The 21,703-nt window shown below is 45.2% G+C and overlaps 1 protein-coding gene across 1 annotated transcript in view; it reads right to left on the bottom strand.

Annotated features, from left to right (window-relative positions):
- The window catches only part of Tram1 (translocation associated membrane protein 1), a 24,862-nt gene extending 3,415 nt beyond the window's left edge, over positions 1 to 21,447 (bottom strand). The window contains exons 1-10 of the mRNA XM_028769163.1: positions 21,090 to 21,447; positions 12,401 to 12,464; positions 10,992 to 11,113; positions 10,751 to 10,867; positions 9,554 to 9,612; positions 7,717 to 7,801; positions 3,236 to 3,306; positions 3,035 to 3,139; positions 1,501 to 1,644; positions 1,034 to 1,194 (exon numbers count right to left, since the gene is read on the bottom strand). Coding sequence (XP_028624996.1) covers positions 1,034 to 1,194; positions 1,501 to 1,644; positions 3,035 to 3,139; positions 3,236 to 3,306; positions 7,717 to 7,801; positions 9,554 to 9,612; positions 10,751 to 10,867; positions 10,992 to 11,113; positions 12,401 to 12,464; positions 21,090 to 21,212 — 1,051 coding nt within the window. The 5' untranslated portion in view covers positions 21,213 to 21,447. The remainder of the gene's footprint in view (positions 1 to 1,033; positions 1,195 to 1,500; positions 1,645 to 3,034; positions 3,140 to 3,235; positions 3,307 to 7,716; positions 7,802 to 9,553; positions 9,613 to 10,750; positions 10,868 to 10,991; positions 11,114 to 12,400; positions 12,465 to 21,089) is intronic.
- Between the last annotated feature and the right edge of the window lie 256 nt (positions 21,448 to 21,703).

The following is a 21,703-nucleotide window of genomic DNA, read 5'->3' as shown; positions in this document are numbered from 1 at the left end:
AGTGAGCTACCCACCCCCACACCACAGCAAGACAGTGAGCTACCCACCCCCACACCACAGCAAGACAGTGAGCTACCCACCCCCACACCACAGCAAGACAGTGAGCTACCCACTCCCACAGACATATCAAGGGAGTGCCTACCCACACAACCACAGCAAAACAGTGCACTATTTGCAAAGTGATAGGCACCTAAATACATCTGGCAGAAGCCAGAGCTCAGATGGGACTCAGTTTTCAAACTTCATCATAGAGAGGTTAGTCTTCCCAAATATAGTACAAGAAAAACTGTGTTTGAAGCCGAGAAAGACGCAGCTCCCTAAAATGATGCCACTATGCAGCAGCACTAGTCTGGTGCTTTCCCTAATGACCCAGCAGGTCCACACCAGATACAGACCTAAGAGACAACAGGAAAAGAAGTGTGCAGACAAAGACGTGGAGAGATGTGCTTATTGTTCAAAGTGCACACAACCCAAATGTCCTCCAACCAGATAAAGCATGGCACACTCACACACGACTGAGCACTGGTGGTGCCGTGTGCGTGCCACAGCTGCACTCAGCAGGTGAACGCGCCACTGACAGGCCGTGGCCTGAGCTCCAGCCCTAGGCTCCAGAAGGTGGACGGAGAGGGCTGCTGCCCAAGCATTGTCCTCTGCCCTCCACATGCACACCTTGGCTTGTGCTCACTCACCCTCCATAAATCAAAATGTCATTTACAAAAATTTAAAAATACTATGCTATAGTTGATAATGTATCTCAGCAATTGGCTGCTTTGCAAGTTGGATCCCTGGAGCCCATGGAAGATGGAAGAATGACCTCCCTAGGGCTGTCCTCTGACGTCCAGACAACATACAGATGCATCTACATAACACATAGAAAAGTTACAATATGCCAACTGAAGCCAGTCACGACGACTGCAAACTGTACTGTTCCATGTACTGAAACTATCTGGTAAAGCTTTGGGCATAGAAGCCCCATAGCTACGATTCTGCATGCCTCCACTTCTGTGCTCCCAGGACTTATGTCAATACCAACCTGTTCCTTTTCTGGAAGACCTGCCTTTGGTCACGGCTGGTTTCCGTTTCACAGGTGGGGCCTGGAAGGCAGAATGTTCCCTCCACCTCCGAAGCTGGAAGTTAATGAACTTCCACATCATGAAGGCTTGTGTGATGCAAATGGATGCCAGAACAGCAATCCTGAAAAGCACACGGAAAACAAATATTAGACTGTATTGAATACGCCATGGAATACAAGTATCCTACCGTGCGTGGTCTGACGGTGGTGACTCAGTGCTAATGCTTAATGCTAAGGAATAATCATTTACTGAGAAAATCATATTAGAAATTACACAAAGGCTTTAGTACTGTCCTATGTGGACAGAAACCAGCAGTAGGCATGAAACCAAACCAAGGTTCCAGCCCCAGTTACCCCTCACTTATTACAGCTGACAGGGAGAGGCTGTCGGCACACTCAACAACAGTGCAAGGGGAAAGTAACTGTACCTAACCGCCAACACGTTGAAGTTTCCAGTACTAAAATCCAGCTTTTGATTCTCCGCTCTTGCCAGCCCAAAACCAACAGTAAGGACTGAAAGAATTAGGGTCAGAAGTCTTCCCAAAACAAAAAGAACTGCCCAGAGAGAAAACCTGTAAGAAAGACATGCAAAGTCACAGTAAGAAAACCATGAAGAGACGGTTCTACTGCAGTGAGATCCCTCCTGAGCAAATGCATATTCAAACAGTTCTGCTGTGTGTTATGGGTGAGCGCAAGAGGCTGGGCCTGTGAAGGGGGATCAGTGAGGGGGCCTTCCTCATTATCTCCACCTGACTGAGACAGGTCTATCATGAAACTAGAGCTCACTGACTGACAGCCTGGCTCGTCCAGCCCCAGGTTACTCTTGCTGTCTCCCCATACCTGGCTTTATATGGGCCTAGGGATCTGAACTTGGGTCCCAATGCTTGCACAGTAAACACTTTCCCTCCAAGCCATCTTTCTAGTCCCTAAAACAGCATCTTATTCTGCAAAAAGGATTTCTGTGTTTGAATTCCTAGGAAATTCTACACAATGTAGCATACTGTCAGGTCCACAGCACTGACAACCCTATTTAGGTTTTCCAGAACTCCAGTAGACAACTGCCTAATATTCTTGTTCAGGGTCAAGTACTGGTGATGTGCTTGAGAACTTATGTACTATGCAACTGAAGCATGCTGGGCACGGGCCAAGCCAGCGCTGCCGTGAACAACCAATGCCAATTCCCATTTCAAAGGGCCACAGACACAAGCTACACCTTTCGAATCTTTCTTTTCCATCTGAGTTTTTCCATCAGTCTTTTCATATCCTTAAGACTGTATCATTCATTTTTTAACTTTCTTTTTTTTTTTATTAAGTTTCATTTATGGGGTGCATGCTGTAGGGGTGAGTGGGGGCATATGCATGCCACGTGGAGATCAGGGGACACTGTGTGCATTTGGTCCTCTCCTCATGCCTTTCTGTGCTTCTGGGGAAGACCTTAGCTCTGCAGGCTTTTCTGTTGAGCATCTCACTGGGCCTGTCCCTTTATTTTCTCCTAAAAGTTTTCTTCTCTATCGCTCCTTTTCCTCAGAAGAACACCATGCTATTGCAGCTGTAGAAACACTAAGTCCAATACAGAATCTGTCCAGCTAAGAAGCACTATTTTAAAGAATGGAACATAGACTATGAACATTGCCTTTAAAATTATTTATTTACCTACTTATTTATGTGTATGTGTGTGCCTAGTGCCTGTGGAGGCCAGACGAGAACACTGGATCCCCTGGAAGAGAGTTATGGATGGCTCAGGGCCACGATGTGGGTGCTGGGAAGAGATCCTCTCCAAGAGCAACATGTGCTCTAACCACGAGTCATCTCTCCAGCCCAGAGGATAAGTATTAAGTGTTGGTTCTGCTTTCTTTTAATGTACTACTAACAAAACTGTAGAGTGCTCAAGGACATAGGCTTTGACAATATAGGCACTGACTTCGAACACCTGCAGAACAAACAGGAGAGGACGGCACTTACCCTTTCTGATACTTCTCGTCACTAAAATAAAATAGACGAGAAATGTGGAAAAGAAATTCAACGAAATAGTGCAGCACCAGAAGAACAAGGCCCAGGTGGTTCAAGCTGTTGAAAGAACACATGGAGAAGAAAGGCTAATTACCAACTCAGACAGAGTAGCACACTATCTGCTAGTCATACCCAAGCCAAATCCCCACTCACTTCAAAAGATAAGCTCCAGCAATGTGAAAGAGGTAAAGACCAATGTACACGAGCTGACGAGGGATATCTTCCTGCAAATACAAAGACACACTGTAGATGAACAACAAGGCCAACTCTCACTTTTTAATGGCATAAGCCATAACACATTTCTTATATCCAGATGACTTGGCATCTTAGCCCTAACTTCCTGACTGAGACAATAACAATGGCAGATAAAGTGCCATCACGGAAATCCATGCTCAAAAGCATAAGTTCCCAAGATGCTAACGAAGTATCAACAGCTTTCAAACAACAGTTTCTTTCTTTTTGATAAGATCTATTTATTTATTTATTAATTTATTTAATGTATGTGTGTACCCTGTCACTCTCTTCAGACACACTAGATGAGGGTATCTGATCCCATTACATAGTTGTGAGCTACCATGTCATTGCTGGGAATTGAACTCAGGATCTCTGGAAGAGCAGTCAGTGCTCTTAACCTCTGAGCCATCCCTCCAGCCCCCAAACAATAGTTTTCAACCCCTTTCTCTTAGTTGTATACAAATAAGTGTCTCAGTGGTGTGCTCTCCTACTCCAGGCGTACCACACAGAAAAATTGAACCTAAGAAAACTCAGTTCCATGCTTCCCGTGGGTCGGTCTTGGGCAAGTTAGCTTAACTCTGCATCACAAGTCTAAAAACACCACTAAGGAAAAAAGAAGTGAGGAGACATGAGACCGCAGGAGCCACAGAAGGACTCACATAAGAATGCCAGGCTAAGCAGAAACAGCTGATCTAGGAAATGACTGCTTCAGGGCGCTGCTCTAGGGTGAGTACCCATTGTTCTCCAGTCTCCCTGGGAGCTCTCGGTGGAAGGCTGATAACCACACTCTTGTCTGGTCCTCTGGTGTGAGGAAAAGGAAGAGAACCAAGGGAGCTGGGTACAACTGGCTTTCTGAGAAGGAGCTCACAGAAGCAGCTGGCTGGTGGGTCGCAAGTAGACTAGCTGTCCGAAGACGGCTCAGCACAGCCATGGAAACAACAGTCCGTCTGACAGCGCGGGGAGAAGCCAGTCTGCTGTGTCTTCAGCAGTCTCTCCTTTGTCCTATTTTGTTGTAGGAATTACCTTTTTCAACCAGAAGCCACAGGAAGATTTTGTTTACCATTAACATACAAAATACTCCTAACAATGAGTCAGTTAATAAAGTGTTTCAGAGAAAGTGATTCTGGATGTGTGCTTCCATACCTGGATATTATAGTCTCTATACTAATGTCCATATAGCTTATGCAAGAAGGAAATCGTGGAATGCCATAAAATTTGGATAATCTCATTTTTTGTAGAAAATCTAACTGGTGTGTTTAAATTATAAATTCTGAAACTTCTACTTGCTCTTCTAGGATATTTTTATTAAAGAGCTCCTGCATATTTCTATTTTTATAAGAAAACCCTTCTTGACAACACAAGCTTTATTACAAATGATCACACGTGACCTATAAAAGGTAAAGATTCCCCTATAATCCATATTAAACCAAGGTTTAAAAGCTCTCATATTACAGGGATAATATATATTGATTATTCTGAGTAATAATAAATGTTTGTGAAAGGCACATAAGACTTAAAATACTTCCATCACTGCCCCCTTAAAGTCCGTATCCAGGTCTAAGGACAGACTTTAGGAAATCCCAAGGGAGGCTGCAGTGCTGAGCTCAGAGACTAAAGAGCTGTGACCTCAGCTGCCAACAAGCAGGGATGGGGAAGCATTTCTAAACATTTGATATAACAATCAATTCTATTATCTATAACCAAAGCTAATCTGATTACCAGCAACAAAACGTTTGACCACTTCCTGACTTCCTTAAAAGCTTCTAAGTTCAAACTAGCTAAGGAATGACTCCACTTTGAAATGGGGCCTCATGTTACTTTGCCCAAACAACCCTCCGACTTCAGCACCTTCCTCTTTGGTTCTGGCACTGTGGTTACACACTACACAGCCCAGCTACGATATAGCATTCCCAATCTTCTCCTGGGTAAACAGAGATGTGGTTACAGTGAAGTTACACGATTTAAATATTCCCATTCAGGACACTATGCTGGCTGCCTCCAAACCTCCCGAACTCTTCACTGTCCTTACTCCTCTGCCTGTGAGTCTGCTGCAAAACTGTCACTGCACCAAGTTTCTTCCAGTAAAGATTTCTCCCCCAAATACATTTCAGAGAGTAAATTTTAAGAAATGGTTTAACACATATGCAGCTGTTACTTTCAAATTATGCTAATTACTTGAAACAGTTACTTTCAACTGTCACGTGTAAGTGTTAAAAATAGTTTCAGTTAAGTTCTAAGTTATGCAAATTATCCCATAAAAATGAGACCACACTTCTGGAGAAATGCCATCTGGCAGGGACTGATAAGCAAGAGCTTTAGGAGCTCAATGAACAATTGCTTTGCAGAGTTCCTTTCTACTCACCAGGTTCAGTGCACAAGACAGACTTGGATTAACAATGAAATCCAAAGGCATTGTGCCCATGGGTATGCAGACACCTAAAGAAAGCTCAGAAGAACTGAGCCATGTCAGCTAGCCAAGCCAAGAAACTATGATACTCTCAGGACTGTTGGCCAACAAAGCTTTCCACAATTACACCAATGTTCCCTAAATCTCTGTCCAAGCCACAGATGGTGGCACGCACCTGTCCTATCCACAAATGGTGGCACACATACCTATCACTTCCCCTCAGTCAGGAGAAACTGAGGAAGGAAGATCATGAGTTACAAGCCAGACTGGGTCCACACAGAAAAATCATCTTTAAAAGTATGTGTGTGTGTGTGTGTGTGTGTGTGTGTGTGTGTGTGTGTGTAGCATCTTCTATATAAAACGGTAGTTGTTAGTCTCACAGGGATAAGGGGCACTGAATATGGCTAGTGTCACTATGAAGTAAAACTGTGTTTGTACTTAACTTCTTTACCAGTGGCTAGCAGCTACTATTTTGCACAGCACAGCCCTAGGAGACCCAAGTCTCACACCAGGAGATCACCAGACAGGGAAGAGCTCCTGGAAACTCTGGGCCTAATAACTTTTCAGACATTCCAAAAACTGAGGGCCCTCACCTTAACTTGTCTGATCAACTACAAAAGCAATCCTCTTTATGACATGTGCCAGAGTACACGGCTTCTACTGTGGAACTGTTTGCTAATCCTAGCAGACACCTGGCACACATACAGAACAGAGAGAAAGGGTCTATTTGTAGTACATGCTTTTTAAAGACTATCTGTGGACTTTGGGAGGGAAGAGATAAATCTGTCAGTAAATGGATGTCATAATTCCACTTAGGAAAACTTCTCTAAAGGAGCTAAAGACCAAACCTTCTACCTGTGGCAAACGTGGATAAGCAAGCACACGGCCAACACAAAGTAAGTGAACCCATGTGCAGCTGTAGCTTAGGCTCATAAATCAATGACAGGAATCGTCTCATCTGGATCGATACCTGGTTATCCTTCCCTGACATTAATTATCTTTCCCATGAGTTTCAAGTACATCCCACATAGGTTATTATTATTATTTCTATTAGTAAACTATATCTACTCTAAAACATATTTGATTAATTTATCATAGGGAAAAGATAATCCTGAAAGAGCAACCTTCATGTGAATCTAAGTGTGAAGTATAAGGCAGAGTGTGCAGAACGGAGAGGGGAAGGTTACAGATGGGAGCACCCACGCACACACCCAGAGCACTCGACAGCTTCTCAGGATCGAGGAGGACAAGAGTTCTGTAAAGGGACAGTGGCGGTGACTGTGTACAGCCGTGCAGGCCAGCTTCCAGAAAGGGGGGACAGAGCACTCCAGTAGTTTATCCACTTCTTCGAGCAAAGGCCTCTCCCACAGGCTAAAAGAGGACTGGCCTGCCCACTCATCTCAGGAAGGGCTTCCTGGTGAAAGTTTAACTACGTTTTACTTTTTTGTCAGCACGGATTTCTTCTTTTAGACTTACACACAGGACTGCTAGTTGAAATCCAACCAGTGAATCAAATTGTAAAATAAATTGCTCAAAGAAAACCAGTAAGAAGAAACTAACACATTTTTTTTTAAAAAAAAAAACTTGGTTAAGTTTTAAATTACCACTAATTTAAAAGTGAGCAAGCAGCATGCCAAATGTAACAAAATCAGGTTTTGTTTTGTTTTTTTTAAGAAAAGAAATGGTTGAGTGTTTTAGGTTTTGAATGAGGGGGAGGTGGGAAGACAAACAGAGCGGAGGCTGAGAACACAGGCACACTCAAGACTAGCAATGACCAGTTTGTTTGCTTTTTCTTTCTTTTTAATGTTTTTTAAGATAGGGTTTCTCTGTGTAGCCCTGGCTGTCCTGGAGCACATTCTGTAGACCAGGCTGGCCTCAAAGGCAGAGATCTGCCTGTCTCTGCCTCCCAAGTGCTGGGATTAAAGGTATACACCACCACTGCCCAGCGACAAGACTTTTTTTAAAGGTAAAAACCAATACAAATCCAGCTTACTTTTTTGGTTTTCTGGAAGTAGAGTTCAGGGAATGCATGGAGCCAGTACGCCAGCTGAGAGATGTAGAAAAACTTCATTTGAAATCTGAGTGAGGAAGGGAAATAGCTTTTAAAGGATAGTATTTAAAAACAAAACAACAACAACAAAAAATTAAACAACAACCAAAAACAGAGGTGGCAGAAGGCAGGAGGGACGAAGTGGCCAAGCTGCTGCTGTCACCCCGTACAATGTTCCGCCCGTTAGCAGCTCTTTAGGGGCCAGCTTGCCCAGTTTCCCCACCATTCAGACAACTGTGGCATTGCAACAACGGGCAAAGCCACAGCATGCAGAACCCAAAACCCTGGTCTGTCAATTACCTAGGGCTGAGCAGGAGGCCATTCTTGACCCAAAGAGCTACATCAAAGCTTCATCAATAGGGAGATGAGGCAAAAAGACCAACCAGTGTCACAAGGAATACATGGTAAAAGGGAAGGGGCCAGGGCCAAGCAATGGCTCAATGTGTCACTAGAAATGGGCAATGGTTTCCTTAGTGAGATATTTCTTGCTCTGGCCTGCAACATGGAAGAACACAAGCAAATGGAAGCAGAGACAGGAAAGGCAGGGCTAAGGCAGGGAGGGTTTCCAGAGACCGTCTTGGTCAAACTCAGCAGTCTCTTCCATACACCATACACCCCTCCCACTTCTGCCTGGCCATCTCTTCACTCTTCCATTTGAGTGTAAAGTGGAAAAGACAACCTGAAGCCATTTCTAGAAGGTACATGGCTGCATGTACGTATGACTTAGAAGGGGGAATTATATGACCGCTGGCTTTAAAACAGGCATGCTCATGGCTACGTGACTCCCTTCCTTTGTGAATTTTTCTCTAGTTTTTAGACCATCAATTATCCAGTGAGTACTATCTGGATCAGAAGTGCCCATACCTTCCTAAGCAGAAAGAATAAAGAAGGAGACAGCTCTACTGTTGATAGAAGGATATAAGTCTTGACAGGTAGGGGCACAGAGCAGGACTCACACATGTGGGGTGATTATAGAACACCCGAAATCATATACACATGCTACATAAATATAAACCAAACAGCCAACGCTGGGTGCAAAGGCCTCCTTGCTGGCAAAGCTGCAAGGAGGATTCTCGTGAAGCAGGGAACTGTGTTATCCTGACAAGGGGCTTCCAGAAGCAATGTACAGACATCCAGGATGCAAGCAAGAAGAAAAAGAACCCCAGCCTTAGGATTCTGAGAGAATAGAGCAGAAATGAAGGAATAAGAGAAGTAGAGGGTATGGAAAGAAAAGATAGAAACCATAGAAAACTGTAGACGTGCCAAAGGGAAAGGATAAAGGTGCAGGGAGGTAAAGAGGACAACAATTAAAACCGTTAACACCAGGGACTGCAAGTTGGCTGCTCCCTTATGAACACATGCTGCTTCTACAAAGGACCTGGGCTTAAGCACCCTCATGGTGGCTTACAACCATCTAAAACTCCAGCCTCAGGGGATCTGAAGCCTTCTCCCACTTTCTCTGGCACCAGGCACGTGGAGGTACACATACATACATGTAGGCAAAACAGTCATACATATAAAATATTCTCTTTAAAAATTTGCTAAAATCACTTGTCTCAGGTTGGCAAAGGTAATGGTAACAGACAGGAACGGCACGCAGCTCTTTTCCCTTATGCCAAGGGTGATGCCACTGTCCTAGGCTGCAGGACACCACTGTGCTTGGCTTGATCCCACTTCATGTATTGCTATCAAGTCCAGAGGGGGACTCGCATGAGCAAATTCGACTTCTCTGTGAAATGAACAGTCTAGTTAAGAAAAGCCTGGGAAAAAAATAACTTACGTCATCAGGTTATGGGGATACGCTCTCCACAGAATAGTCGGGTCTGAGATATAGTTTTCCTAAGAGACAAGACAATTACTCATGAGTACTGTGCAAACATTTACAGTTCCTCAGAACAGGTTCTAAAAAGCACGCAGAAATCAGACACTTTAGTCTGTCCAATGCCATTTGAATTGCTTAGGTTAGCAAAGTGAAAGTGAGCCTGAGACACAGAAGCAAGTGAGATCCAATACCCAGCTTTCCAGTGCAGTGCAGCAGCCAGGCCAGGAGCCAGGAAGCACAGGCAGCAACACTGCGCCACTCATGGGAGAGCATGGGAGAGGTGCACACCAGCTTTCTAAGGATACACTTTGGTGCATGTAATCAGAGAACTGAAAACTGTACTTCTAGACAGAAGTTCACAATGATGAAAATCCATACAATGCTATGCAAATCTCTTCCTCAGAAAACTAGAAGTGTTTGGTAAAAATGACAAGAAACAAAGCAAAAACTCCCTCCCAACCCTAAGTGGTGACTCTACGAAAACTACACTTCACTGCTTAACCCTTAATACATTAAAGCACACATGAAACATTTAGTGTGTGTGTATGCACGTGTGCACACACACACACACTCACAGATATAATAAGCTGGTATTCCCTTTTGACTCTTACATCAGTAAGATGGGACAGGCACTGGATTGGAAAGCTGAGTTTTAATATATCTCTGACATTAACGGGTAGATGCTGGCCATATTACTTTGTCTGTTACTGATCTCCACCATGATGACTTAAAAGAATGTGCTTAACAATCTCAAATGTACATAAGGTCATGCAATGGGATACGAGTGGAAGGTGCTGTTAGTTAACAATGGCGTGGATACTGTCTTCCCTCTCATTAAAGAGAGCTGAAGGTTCTGACTGCCGTACTTGAAAATTTATACATTTCAGTTGCTTGGGAGAGCTGGACTGTTCAAGGAGGAAATGACTAACAACACTTATGTTTAACCTGGGCAAGCTCACTGCTGACTTGAGATCCTCTTTGTGAACAGAGAGGTCTCCAAGTGACGACAAGATATAGTAATGACATCCTATGCTTAAAGACAGGTGAGGCTTCCCAAACAGTCAGCAGAGTCAGACTGAGACTCTAAATTACACTCATGAGCAGCGGTCTTAGTGTCAGACGAGAGGTAACAACAACGGCTGAGGCCACACTTACGGAGATGAGAATGAATGTGCCCCACACACAGGCAAAAAGGTAGAATGCACTGAGCTGACCAGATTCGTTAAACTTGCTGTGCTTCGTTTTGGAGAAGTGCATCCGTCGGTTAATTTTCTAAAAATAAAAGCAGCTGTCAGTAATAATGAACAAATCCAAAACACACTTAATATATGATGATCAGCGGATGGAGAACTAGTAGTGTTTTACAAAATAGGGATTTCTGAGATTGTATACTTACATCCAACACATACTCCTGAATTATGGCATGAATAATTATCGCCACTAGCATGTAGAAGAAAACTGTAGCCAAATCTTTGATACCATAGTAATAAAGGGATGCTGATTCAGTAGCTTGTTCTTCTGAAGGCCAAAAAGGACACACACACACAAAAATATACGTGAGATTATGAAAACAGCACTCGGTACACATAGTTATGGAAACAAACAAGGGTGACTAACCCAATAAAGGTTCTACAGAGATCTCTTAGCCAGTCTCCCCACGGGTCTCCAGCCCAGGGGAGATAACAACTAAAGGGCTTTCTACAACCCAACACTTCAGGGATTACTTACAAAAGACTTGACACATGTTAGTCACGGCCACCAGAAACCAAAGAACAGGGGAAGGGAGCCACGCTCTACCAGCCTTGCCTGGGCTACTACTCTCGTCTCCTCTGGAACCTCTGCAGGCCCTGGCTGGACGTGCAAACTGGACCCTCCATTATGATGATTGACGGAAGACAAGTTAACTTTTATCTGACTTGGTTCTGATCTCTAAGCACCAGAGAGATCCAACTACTACTTAAAAGTCATTTTAGTTTTTGAACTTGCTTTAATTTCTCAAAGCAAATATTAGTAGGTTTGGTTGCTGGCACCTGTTCTTGGAGTCTGGGAGGCTTGCTTAGGGACATTTAGGTGAGAATATCACTTTGACATCTCAAGTGCCACAGGACACTATCCTTTCAAGCAATTTGTTTTCAGTCACTAAATCAAGCATTTATAAAACTACACACAATAGGACAAACTTGCCCTGTCCCTCTCTCCTTCCACCAAGGTGGGAAAAGCCAGAGCGGGTTACTGCCAGACATCTCCCATTTCCTTAAGCAAGCATCTTCTCTCTGGCTTACGACAGGCAGCTGCATTCTTACCCTCAGCTACAGCCAACTTCCCATGGCAACTGACTTTTTACACAGCATAATGCAGAAATACAACTTCCTAAAATAAAAGTATATTATCTGCTATTTCCTAGAGTTTACTAATACGTTCTCTAGTCAAAATACTTGCTAGAGGCAGAGCTCAACGAAAAGTGAAAAGAAAGTGTCTGAAGAGCTTATATTCCTGGTGCAAAACCTAACAAAGGGCAGAAAACCTGCGTGGACCACCACATCTGTAGGAATCCTGACTCACAACAACCTAAACGAGTATATCCATTCTCAGGATTCCCTTTAGAAAAGGCTTAGAGGAAGCAATACAGAATTCTCTGATGAAACTTTATGACCATGCACAAAATATATAATAAACAATAGACACAGAAAACTAAGTTTCATACACTGTCTAGGATAAAATAAAGTCTGGACACTAGAAATTGCAGACTCTAGTGTCCAGGGATACTTCTAAATCTGTTCAATTGCGCATCTAATTAATACCTACCTGTTGCGGGGCGGGTAACGTTATACTGAAGGGCAACAAAGATGATGGCTGCTTTTGCTGTTATCTGGAGAGAGAAAGCACGAAAGACATCAGTTGTCAATCTCTCCCAAATGAATATACCAAGTCAAAAAGATTACAAATTCTGCCCCCAGTTCTAAGAAGCAAGGTCCCCTTTTCTGTGGCCCATTAGGTAGGCACAGTGGAGACTTCTGATCATAGGTAGAGTCTGGTGGGCAATTCACTGAAGGGTTTTTCAGTGAATTCACTGTGATTTAGACCATATAACTCATTTGTACTGTTAACACTCCCCCCAAAAAAGATAGCTTCAGTTGATTCAGTAAGCAATGATTTCTCAAATAGCCATTCTCTGTTGCAGAACAATCACCATGAAGTTCCCAACAAGAAAAATGCTGTGTAAATTAGTAAAAGAAAGCAGAGCTTGTGTAAGAGATGGATCACACACAGGGTCTGCGTGTCCAATCCCCTCTCACGAGCACATGCCTGGTTAACTGGGCAGTAAATCTATCCTTAACTTGCCTTCTAGTCACAGTAAAGTGGTCAGAACCCAAAGATTGAATGTTTACTAAGCATTTACAGGCACCAAGGCCAGTGATGTACCAGAAAGGCTCAGATACAGATGAGTTCCCTTGATAAGACGCTGGGTTTCGTCTGGACTGGTAAACAAACTGTTAAAATACTACAGGATCTGTGCCAACAGCCTACCCTCTACTCAGGAAAAAGGACTCTAAGCACTTTGCTTTTCCTTGGGGTAGGAAATGCTCCTGGGTGGTGTGCTCCAAGAGCTTGCTTGAAGTTCCCAAGGTGCACAAAGGGATGAAGAAGGTGGCAGAGGTAGAAACAAGGTAAATTGAAGGTCAGGTATACACATCAGGATAGACAGAAGCACACAAACAGTATCGAGTCACTTCAGTATGCCTGCAGGGTTTTAAGGAGGGGCCGTCTCTTCTTTTGTAAGCCTGCAAGGTAACCTAATGGGTATTTTGCCCCCGTGGAGTCTCCCCATTGCTGCCATAGTCATCTTCAATTGTGTGACCATGTTCCCTGCTCTACCTCTCAAGATTCTTTCCTTGGGTTCCTGTCTTCCTAGGATAGTGTGGTCTACAATTCTATCTCCAATGGTCGCATCTACTTTCTGTCCCGTCTTTCTGGTGCATCACTGGCCTTGGTGCCTGTAAATACTTGGTAAACATTCAATCTTTGGGTCCTGACCACTTTACTGTGACTAGTAGTCAAGTTACAGATATATTTACTGCCCAGTTAACCATCTTTGTTGGAAAGTCTTCTCCCTTTACAGTTCAATTCCACCACATCTTTACACGTCGTCTTCCGGCCGGGCGGTGGTGGCGCATGCCTTTAATCCCAGCACTTGGGAGGCAGAGGCAGGTGGATTTCTGAGTTCGAGGCCAGCCAGGTCTACACAGAGAAACCCTGTCTCAGGGGGAAAAAAAAAAAAAACCAAAACCAAACCAAACCAAAAAAGGGTGTCTTCCCTGTCTTCCAACCTCTTCTTCAAGTCACACATCCAGTAGGGCTCCACTGACCTGCATCATACCTATCATGAAATAAGTGCCTGAGGAGGGGCCATGCTACACCATGCTGTAACTGTCTGCCCAGACCTAGTATGGGGAAGCTGGCAACATGGCTCAGCCAGTAAGGGCCCTTGTTGCCTCCCCTGACAAGCTGAGTTCAATCTCAGGAGCCCAAGTGGTACAGGAAGAACTGACTCCTGAAGGTTGTCTTCTGACCTCCATGCAATTAAGTTGATGAATACTAATTTAATTTTAAAGAAGAACCCAGCACGACACCTAGAAAATACTACACAATTCATCAATGTTACAGAATAAATGGAAGACGGAACACCATAGAGCAAACACGCAAGACAAGACTCTTGCAAGACATCCCATGAAGGACTGCAGTCGGCACTTGGACAGTGGTGGTGGGATAGAGGAACTTATGAGGCCAAGTATGGCTCAGCAAGCGAAAGAAAGGAATTCCACACCACTTACCGGTGCTCAACCTTGCACGAGGTGACAAACAGTAATAAAAATGTGGGACACAAGAACACAAGGGAGAGGCTGATCACCAGTTGACATTTCTCTAGAGACATGGTTGGAAAGGGCTGCAGGTGGTTTACACCCAACAAGAACCTGGCAGGGAGGACTTATGAGGAAGACTTGGGAATTACTATTTATGGATGCAAGATGAACTGTGGGAATTTATCCATCGTCTATGCAAATGTGCACTGTCTGCAACGAGCACATACAGAACAGAAACTCAGAAACTCAAGTGCTTGTTAAGTGTTGGGCAAATGTCTCCTAAAGGTCCATGTGCCCAAGGTTGGTCCTACTGGAACTCTTAGTTCATGTCACCTAGTGAGAGCCTGGCTGGTCACCTCAGGTCAGGCCTCAAGAGGGACCATAAGGCATCATTCTTTCTCTTCACATCCTCTGCTTGCTTGTAACATGATGGGAACAGCTGCTGTCCCAAGGGGCCTCACTCTGCCACAGACCTAAAGCACTGGGGGCAACTCACGACAGTCTGACTCCCCAAACTGAAATCCTGGAAAAGCCAGTGGTGCCTAAACTAAAAAGAGGTTTGGTGACAGATAACAAAGAGCCTGGCATCCCCAAAGCCAAGGGGAATGCTTCAAAAGCAGACGGATTTACAAAGTCGGGTGCTCATACGTGAGATGAGGACAGTGGAACGGAATCATCTTGGGCCACAGCTCAAGTGACATCCATAAGGGGTAGAGAGATCACACTGTGTGGACTGAAACCCTAGGAGTCACAAGATGGTACCAAACCCTCTCAGCAGCTGGTCACAATGCTGATGCTTTGAGGAGTAGAAGAACAACTTTGTGCAGGGCTAACAGATGGTGGGGGGTGGGGTGGGGGAACTGGTATATACACAGCCAGAAAGAGGAAAGCAATGGAAAGATGTGAGGAGAGTTCTCTTGAGTGCTTCCTCCTAGGCCAGTGAGGGTAGCACACGCTAGGTCTCCTTATCCACACACACCTAAGATCCAAAGCAACTTGGATTTTTTTGTTTTGTTTTGTGTTTAAACTCTGGAGTATCTGCATATATGCCATCGGATGCTTTGCAGATGGGACTCAGCTCTAAGCATGCAATCCATTTGTTTCTTACATACCATATATATAGCATGTATATATATAGTTGACCCCTATGTTTGACTGTAATTTGTCATGAGTCAGGGATGGAACTGTCTTACTCATGTGAATGAAGAAATCTATATATGGGGGAGTGAAGAGGGAACGGATGAGAATAGGATCCACCCACCCACCCATCCAACCTGAGCGTGCATGCAGCACGCACTCTGTTGAGGTATATGACAAGTAGTTACAGCTAACCAAGAACTAAAATCTTCTTCCCCCCCCGACTCCAAAATCCTAGCATTACAGGGCTGTACTACCACCCCAGCTTCTATCTGATAAAGCAGGTTCTACCTGTGCATGAATGTGTATGGGGGATATGTAATGTTGTCTGTTAAGGGTAATGGAGACCTGAATGATGAAGACTGCATAGTTCTCACTGGGAAAGTAGCTGACGTCTGAGGTAAAAAACTGAATGTGGGACTATCAACAAGTGGATGATGACTTTCCTAGAAGCCCTCAGCGGTCTGAGCTGAGCTGCACATAAGGCAGCAGCAGCCAGGTACACCAGTGCATGCCTCCAATCCCAGCACTCAAGAGGTTACAGCAGGAAGAGCATGAACTTGAGGCTAGTTTGTTTTACAGACAATGAAGTGGGGGCTGGGGGTGGAGAAGGGTGAGGAAAAGCAAGAAGAGTCATTTCCCCTTATGCATGGTTTTCATTTGTCTGTGGTCAGCAGCAGCTTTGAAAACATGTGATAGGAAGGTCAGGTTTGAACTGTGTGACAGGAGACGTGAGGGGACCTGTGCTGTCTCCCTGTCTCACCGGGACGTAAATCACCTCTGTCCAGTAGACTTGCACTACAGGCACCACTGGCCTGTTACAAGCTGTGTGGTCATCAGAAGAACTGCTAGGGCAGTGCTTGTGTCCTGGGAACCTTGACACTGTAGGCCAGCCGCTGCCTAACTGCCTTACTTCACCTCACATCATCATAAGGCTGAACACAGGAGGCCAGCATCATACAACTGGTACTGGAGTATAACTGTTATGCTTTATCACTGTCGTTAGTCTTTCAAAACACTGGGCTTATTAAACCATCACGGATATTATGTACAGCGAACTCACAGAACATGCAGTGTAGTATGTGGAGGCACATGCAGGTGCCCCTGGGGTACAAACATAGTTCCCGAGCATAAGATGCAGTGAGTGTCCTTTAGCCAAGGAAAGGTTTTAGGAAGAAAGGCGAAACAACAAGAGTGAATACATTAGAGGAAAGGAAAGAGGCAAAGTTATACCAACAATGCTGGCTAGCAAAAGGACAGCGGGGAAACAGAGTGCAGGGGGAGGGGGTCTGTGTAGGCTGGGCCTGAACTCTGCTATCCTGGAATTCATGACCTAGAGATAAATCAGGGTCTATGATTAAAAACAAAAGAACAGAACACAAAAAGCAACCCAAACATATGTAAAATCTGGTCACTAAAGTGAATTAGTCCACAGGGAGGATGTGAAGACCAGTTGAACAGAAGGCTTAATAAAGACACTGCATTAAAACTTGGTGAGGGGCCTGGTGAGAGGGTTCAGATGGGTGTTGTGGGCTGTCAAGCCTGACATTCAAATTCAGTCTCTGGGATTCCTGTGTTGGAAGGAGAAAGCCAATTCTTGCAAGTCGCTTTCTAACTCCCACATGCACACACAGTCTAATGAGAATTGTCTGTCTGTCTGTCTGTCTGTCTGTCTGTCTGTCTGTCTGTCTGTCTATATGAGGTTTAAAAAGGGTTTAAGGTGAGATTTGTGGGGCCAGCAAGAAGGCTTAGGGGTTAAAGGCACTTGCCTCAAGGCTGTCAACTTAAGACTGATCCCTGAACACACAGATTGAACGACACAAAGCCTCCTCAGAGCTGTCTTGCTTGCCGATCTGCACTGTCTCTTCTGTGGCCTCCATGCCCCCATTTCCAGTTTATAATATGAGGTCATCGATACCATGGCTAGGGAAGACTTTGTTTTCCTTTATACATAGCAAATGTAAATCTTCAAAGATAAATATAGTACCAAATTCTAAACACAAAAAAATTAGATTATCCTTCTATGCAAGGCTTGCAAATAAAATTAAGATCTGGCTTCCAGCTGGCTTAGCATGTGACATCAGGCAGGAGGAGAGGAGAAAAAAAAATAGGAGCTATACCCACCAAAGGCCGTCTAGAGGAAATAGACCTTGCTGCCATCGTCGCCACTTTCCCAAGCTTCACTATTCACCCAGCAATGCTTCCGCAAGTTAGCAATAAGGCTCATTGGTTTACACTCTCAACATGTCACCCTGACACTCACTGCACTATAGAGCAAAAATGGCCCTTTGGGACATTTATCTTCTATCTACTTCTATGAAAAAAAAGTGAAATTAATGTAGGTTTTACATCAAAAGCACATTTAACGATAGATCCAAGTCTGCATATGGAAAGTCATAAAGTTTCGGGGTTTTTTTGGGTGGCCATCAGTGGGAGGGCGCACGGTACCGGATGTTATAAAGATGAGACATATTCTGTACTGTTAGAGGTAGACACGATTAACTTTGTACACCGGATTCATGAGGGGTATGTGAATTTGTATCAAATCCCACTTTTCCATCAGGTTATATAAAATTGCTTTTTTTTTCCAAGACAGACAAAAGTGACATTAAGACAAGCTATGTTTAAAAATAAAACTTGTTGGATTAAATAGATGGCTCAGTGGTTAAGAGTACTTGCTGTTTTTCAAGGGGATCCAGGTTTGATTCCTACCACCCACGTGGCAGTTTACCACTGTCTAACTCCAGTTCCAGGGGTCCTGACACCTTCTTCCAGGGTTCCAGGCACACAGTGTGCACAGACACGCATGCAGGTAAAACATCCATACATGTAGAAAATTGAAAATGAAAACTAAAAACAAACAGTAATAAAACATATGGGTTAGTGCCTGCTGTCATGCCTGATGATCTGAGTTCAATCCCTAGAACACATATACAGAGAGAGAGAGAGAAAGAGAGAGAGAGAGAGAGAGAGAGAGACAGAGACACAGAGAGAGACAGAGAGAGAGAGATTGAGATTCTAAAACCTTTGTCATCTGTTTTCCAGCCTGGATGAACTGCCATGGACTAGCCAAAGACTGAGAGAGGCACTATGTGTACCAGCTAACTTAAGTCTTTGAAGAACCTATCTAGACAGAAGGAAACTTAAGTTCCCATATTCCCTGACTTGCATCAGCTGCAGAGTGCAGATTTCTAGAGCATTCCCAAGTGCTTGCCTGTTTGGCTGGTAACATATCTTGTTATTTCTTGGGTTTTTCTCTTCTTTTTTACCCACAAATCCCCTAATATTTCCTCAGTATTCTTCCACAAAAGGCTTCGTAGTTCTGCAAAATGTCATCCTCGCTATTATTTCAGCACGTACACACACTGTACTTCTACAATTAGACTGAGATTAAGTAGCAATTATTTTCAAAGTCACACAGCAAAAACCCACGCTGTCAGTTTCTTCTGTATCTGAACAACGTGCTTTCAAAGCTTGCATCTTTACCATCTGGTTAAGGAACGTAAATGACCCTCACAAGCTGCGCTGCTCTGCTCACCGTTTGAACAGCACACCTTTCTGGAGTGATTTAAAAGCTTCTAGTTAGCATTAAAGCATCCACTTACTGTTAGAAACCTTTAATCCAGCACACGGAAGGCAGAGGCACGTAGTTCTTGTGAGTTTGAGGCCAATCTGGTCTATGTTAATAAATTTCAAGACAGGCAGGACATCACACACTCAAAAACAAAAAAACCATTAACATAATATTGAACATCCTAGAAAATAAGGCAGAAATTTACATAGAAACTGAGGTTGTGGCACTTCTAAGTGTCCAGATTTCTGCTATTTTACTTCACTTGGAGCACTGTGAACATGCTCAGCAGATCACCACACCCCTAAATTACACCTCTCAAGGCAGAGAGTGTTAACATGAAATGTGAAGCTGACCGGTCATTGGAGTTGGAATTCACTATGTAGTTGCCACTGGATTTGAATTCACGACTCTCCAGCATATGGTGACAAATGCCTACTGACCATGTCCACGTAGTTAGAGCCTTTAATACTATAGCAGGAAAACATTTTTCATAAATTCAGAGATTACAAATATTTAGCACTGTGTATGTTGCTTATAACTGAACCCAGAGCCTACTTCTGACCCATGCAGAAGCGACAGAGCAAGTAAGCACTAAAGACTCAGGGTACAGGTCAGGCAGAAAGCTCCAGTCTTGCACCAGCCCTGGATTCACACTACAACAAATAACCAAGGTAAGCATTTACCGAAGCACCACAATCAAACCCTGGATGTTAAATCCCACCCACTCACACAATACTGTCAGACTTCTCCAAGCCCAATTATCTGATTCCTCAACAGCAGCTGTGAGGCCTGGACTAGTGATATATGGCTCATCTGTAAGGGCGGCCAAACCACGTCTCAGATTTGGGTTACCTAGTAAGCTTTTTGACTACTTCTATCTGCCTTTCACCCTGCCACCTCCTTAGAAAGTGGCTACAACCATCCGTGACACTATCAGGAACAAGAAGTACTTACATGTAGATTCAGAAAAGTCTTTTAGACGAGAAGAAACAGAACATAGAAAGTTATCTAATGACACCAAATTGGCTCTACGGAAAACAAAAAACAAAATCGTAATCACCTTTCATCACTGGCTGTCTCATTCCATTATTAGTTCCTCGCTTTCAACTCAAACCTTTAAAGCCCTATTCTCGACAGCAGAAAAAGACTAGTAAAAATGGATGATAAAATATTTATCCTCACTAGTTACATGCAAGGGGGAGAGGAGACAAAACGGTAATCATCAATATATCAATATATTTAATGAGACTCGGTGGCTTACAGATTTTTAAAAAATGGAAGTGGGGGGTGTGGGCGGAAGTACTGAGGAGGGTGGAAAAAACCCGTAGGTTGTTACAGGTTCACCTTGCAAACTTTATTACCCACATTCAACAGCTGTTAAATAAGTCATCAAAATACTCAGATCTGTGGGAAGAGAATTTACACACTCCTGACAGTCTCATCGCCTCTGCTTTAAGAAATGAAATCGCTCAACTCCTCAACACAGCTGTTGCGTGCCTCGCGTCGGGATCAGACCCGATCCTCGGGAACCCAGAGCCCAGGCAGAAAGTTGGGACGATCGGCGGCGGGCGGGGGCCAACCCGGTGCGAGCACCCCGTCCTCGCCCTCCACGCAGGCGGCGGCCCGGGCTGTGGGTCGGGGTCGAGCGGGGGTCCCTGTCAGTCATCCGGCCCCGCTGTCCCGGCCCCAGGTCCGCCCACCGCGCCAGGCCAGCACGGCCGCGCCCGCCGCCCCCGCCGGCCCCTTGCCGGCTGCCACGTAACCCTTCGCGGGAAGCAGGAACTGCGCGGCGCGGGAGGGGGCGGCGGGCCGGGGCCGCAGGGCCGCGGGGGCTGCGCAGCTCCGGCCGGGTACTCTAGGGTCCGCGGACCCGGCTAGGGGGCTGGGGGCCGATGGTCGGGGGCCGGGAAGGAGGGCTCACCTCGAACATAAGCCCCAGCAGGAAGAGCATCGCCAGGCAGGAGACGATGTCCGCGTGATTCTGCAGCACGAATTCGTGGCTCAGCAGTGGCGGGTTCTTGTTGCTCTTCTTGCGAATCGCCATGGTGGAGCCGCCGCCTGTGCCTGCAGGTGCTCCCTCCGCCGGCTCCGCGCTCTCGGCTGCTCACCGCCGCGCCGCTGCCGCCGCCTCCCGCTGGCTGCTCCGCACAGCCCCGCCGCAGCCGCTCGCTGGGGCTTCACTTCCCATCCCACAGCCAGTACGCAGCCGCCGGGGCGGCCCGGGGAAAAAAAAAAAAAAAAAAAGAAAAAAAAAGTCAACGGGCCGCGGTGGCGAGCATGCGCACCAGGGAGAAACCGCGCGCTCGCGCCGTGGCCGCACCTGGCGACCCACAGCGTCCCCTGTGGGCCGGAGGTCGCGGGACACGAGTGACGTGCGGAGGCTTCGCGCCGGGAGTTGGGAGTCGTTTGGGGCGCGAGCTTCCTGGGAATGGTCCCTGCCATCGCGTGCTGCTGCAGCATGCACAGCCGCTTGCTGCCTTCGTGCCCTCCCGGCCCGCCCTGGCCTTGGTGCTACCACGTTCCACACTGTTGTCC

This window comes from Grammomys surdaster, unplaced genomic scaffold, assembly GCF_004785775.1.
Source record: "Grammomys surdaster isolate TR1022 unplaced genomic scaffold, NIH_TR_1.0 64, whole genome shotgun sequence".
Taxonomy (NCBI): Eukaryota; Metazoa; Chordata; class Mammalia; order Rodentia; family Muridae; genus Grammomys; species Grammomys surdaster.
The sequence above is the reverse complement of the archived record's forward strand: the minus strand, read 5'-3'. Positions and strand labels throughout refer to the sequence as shown.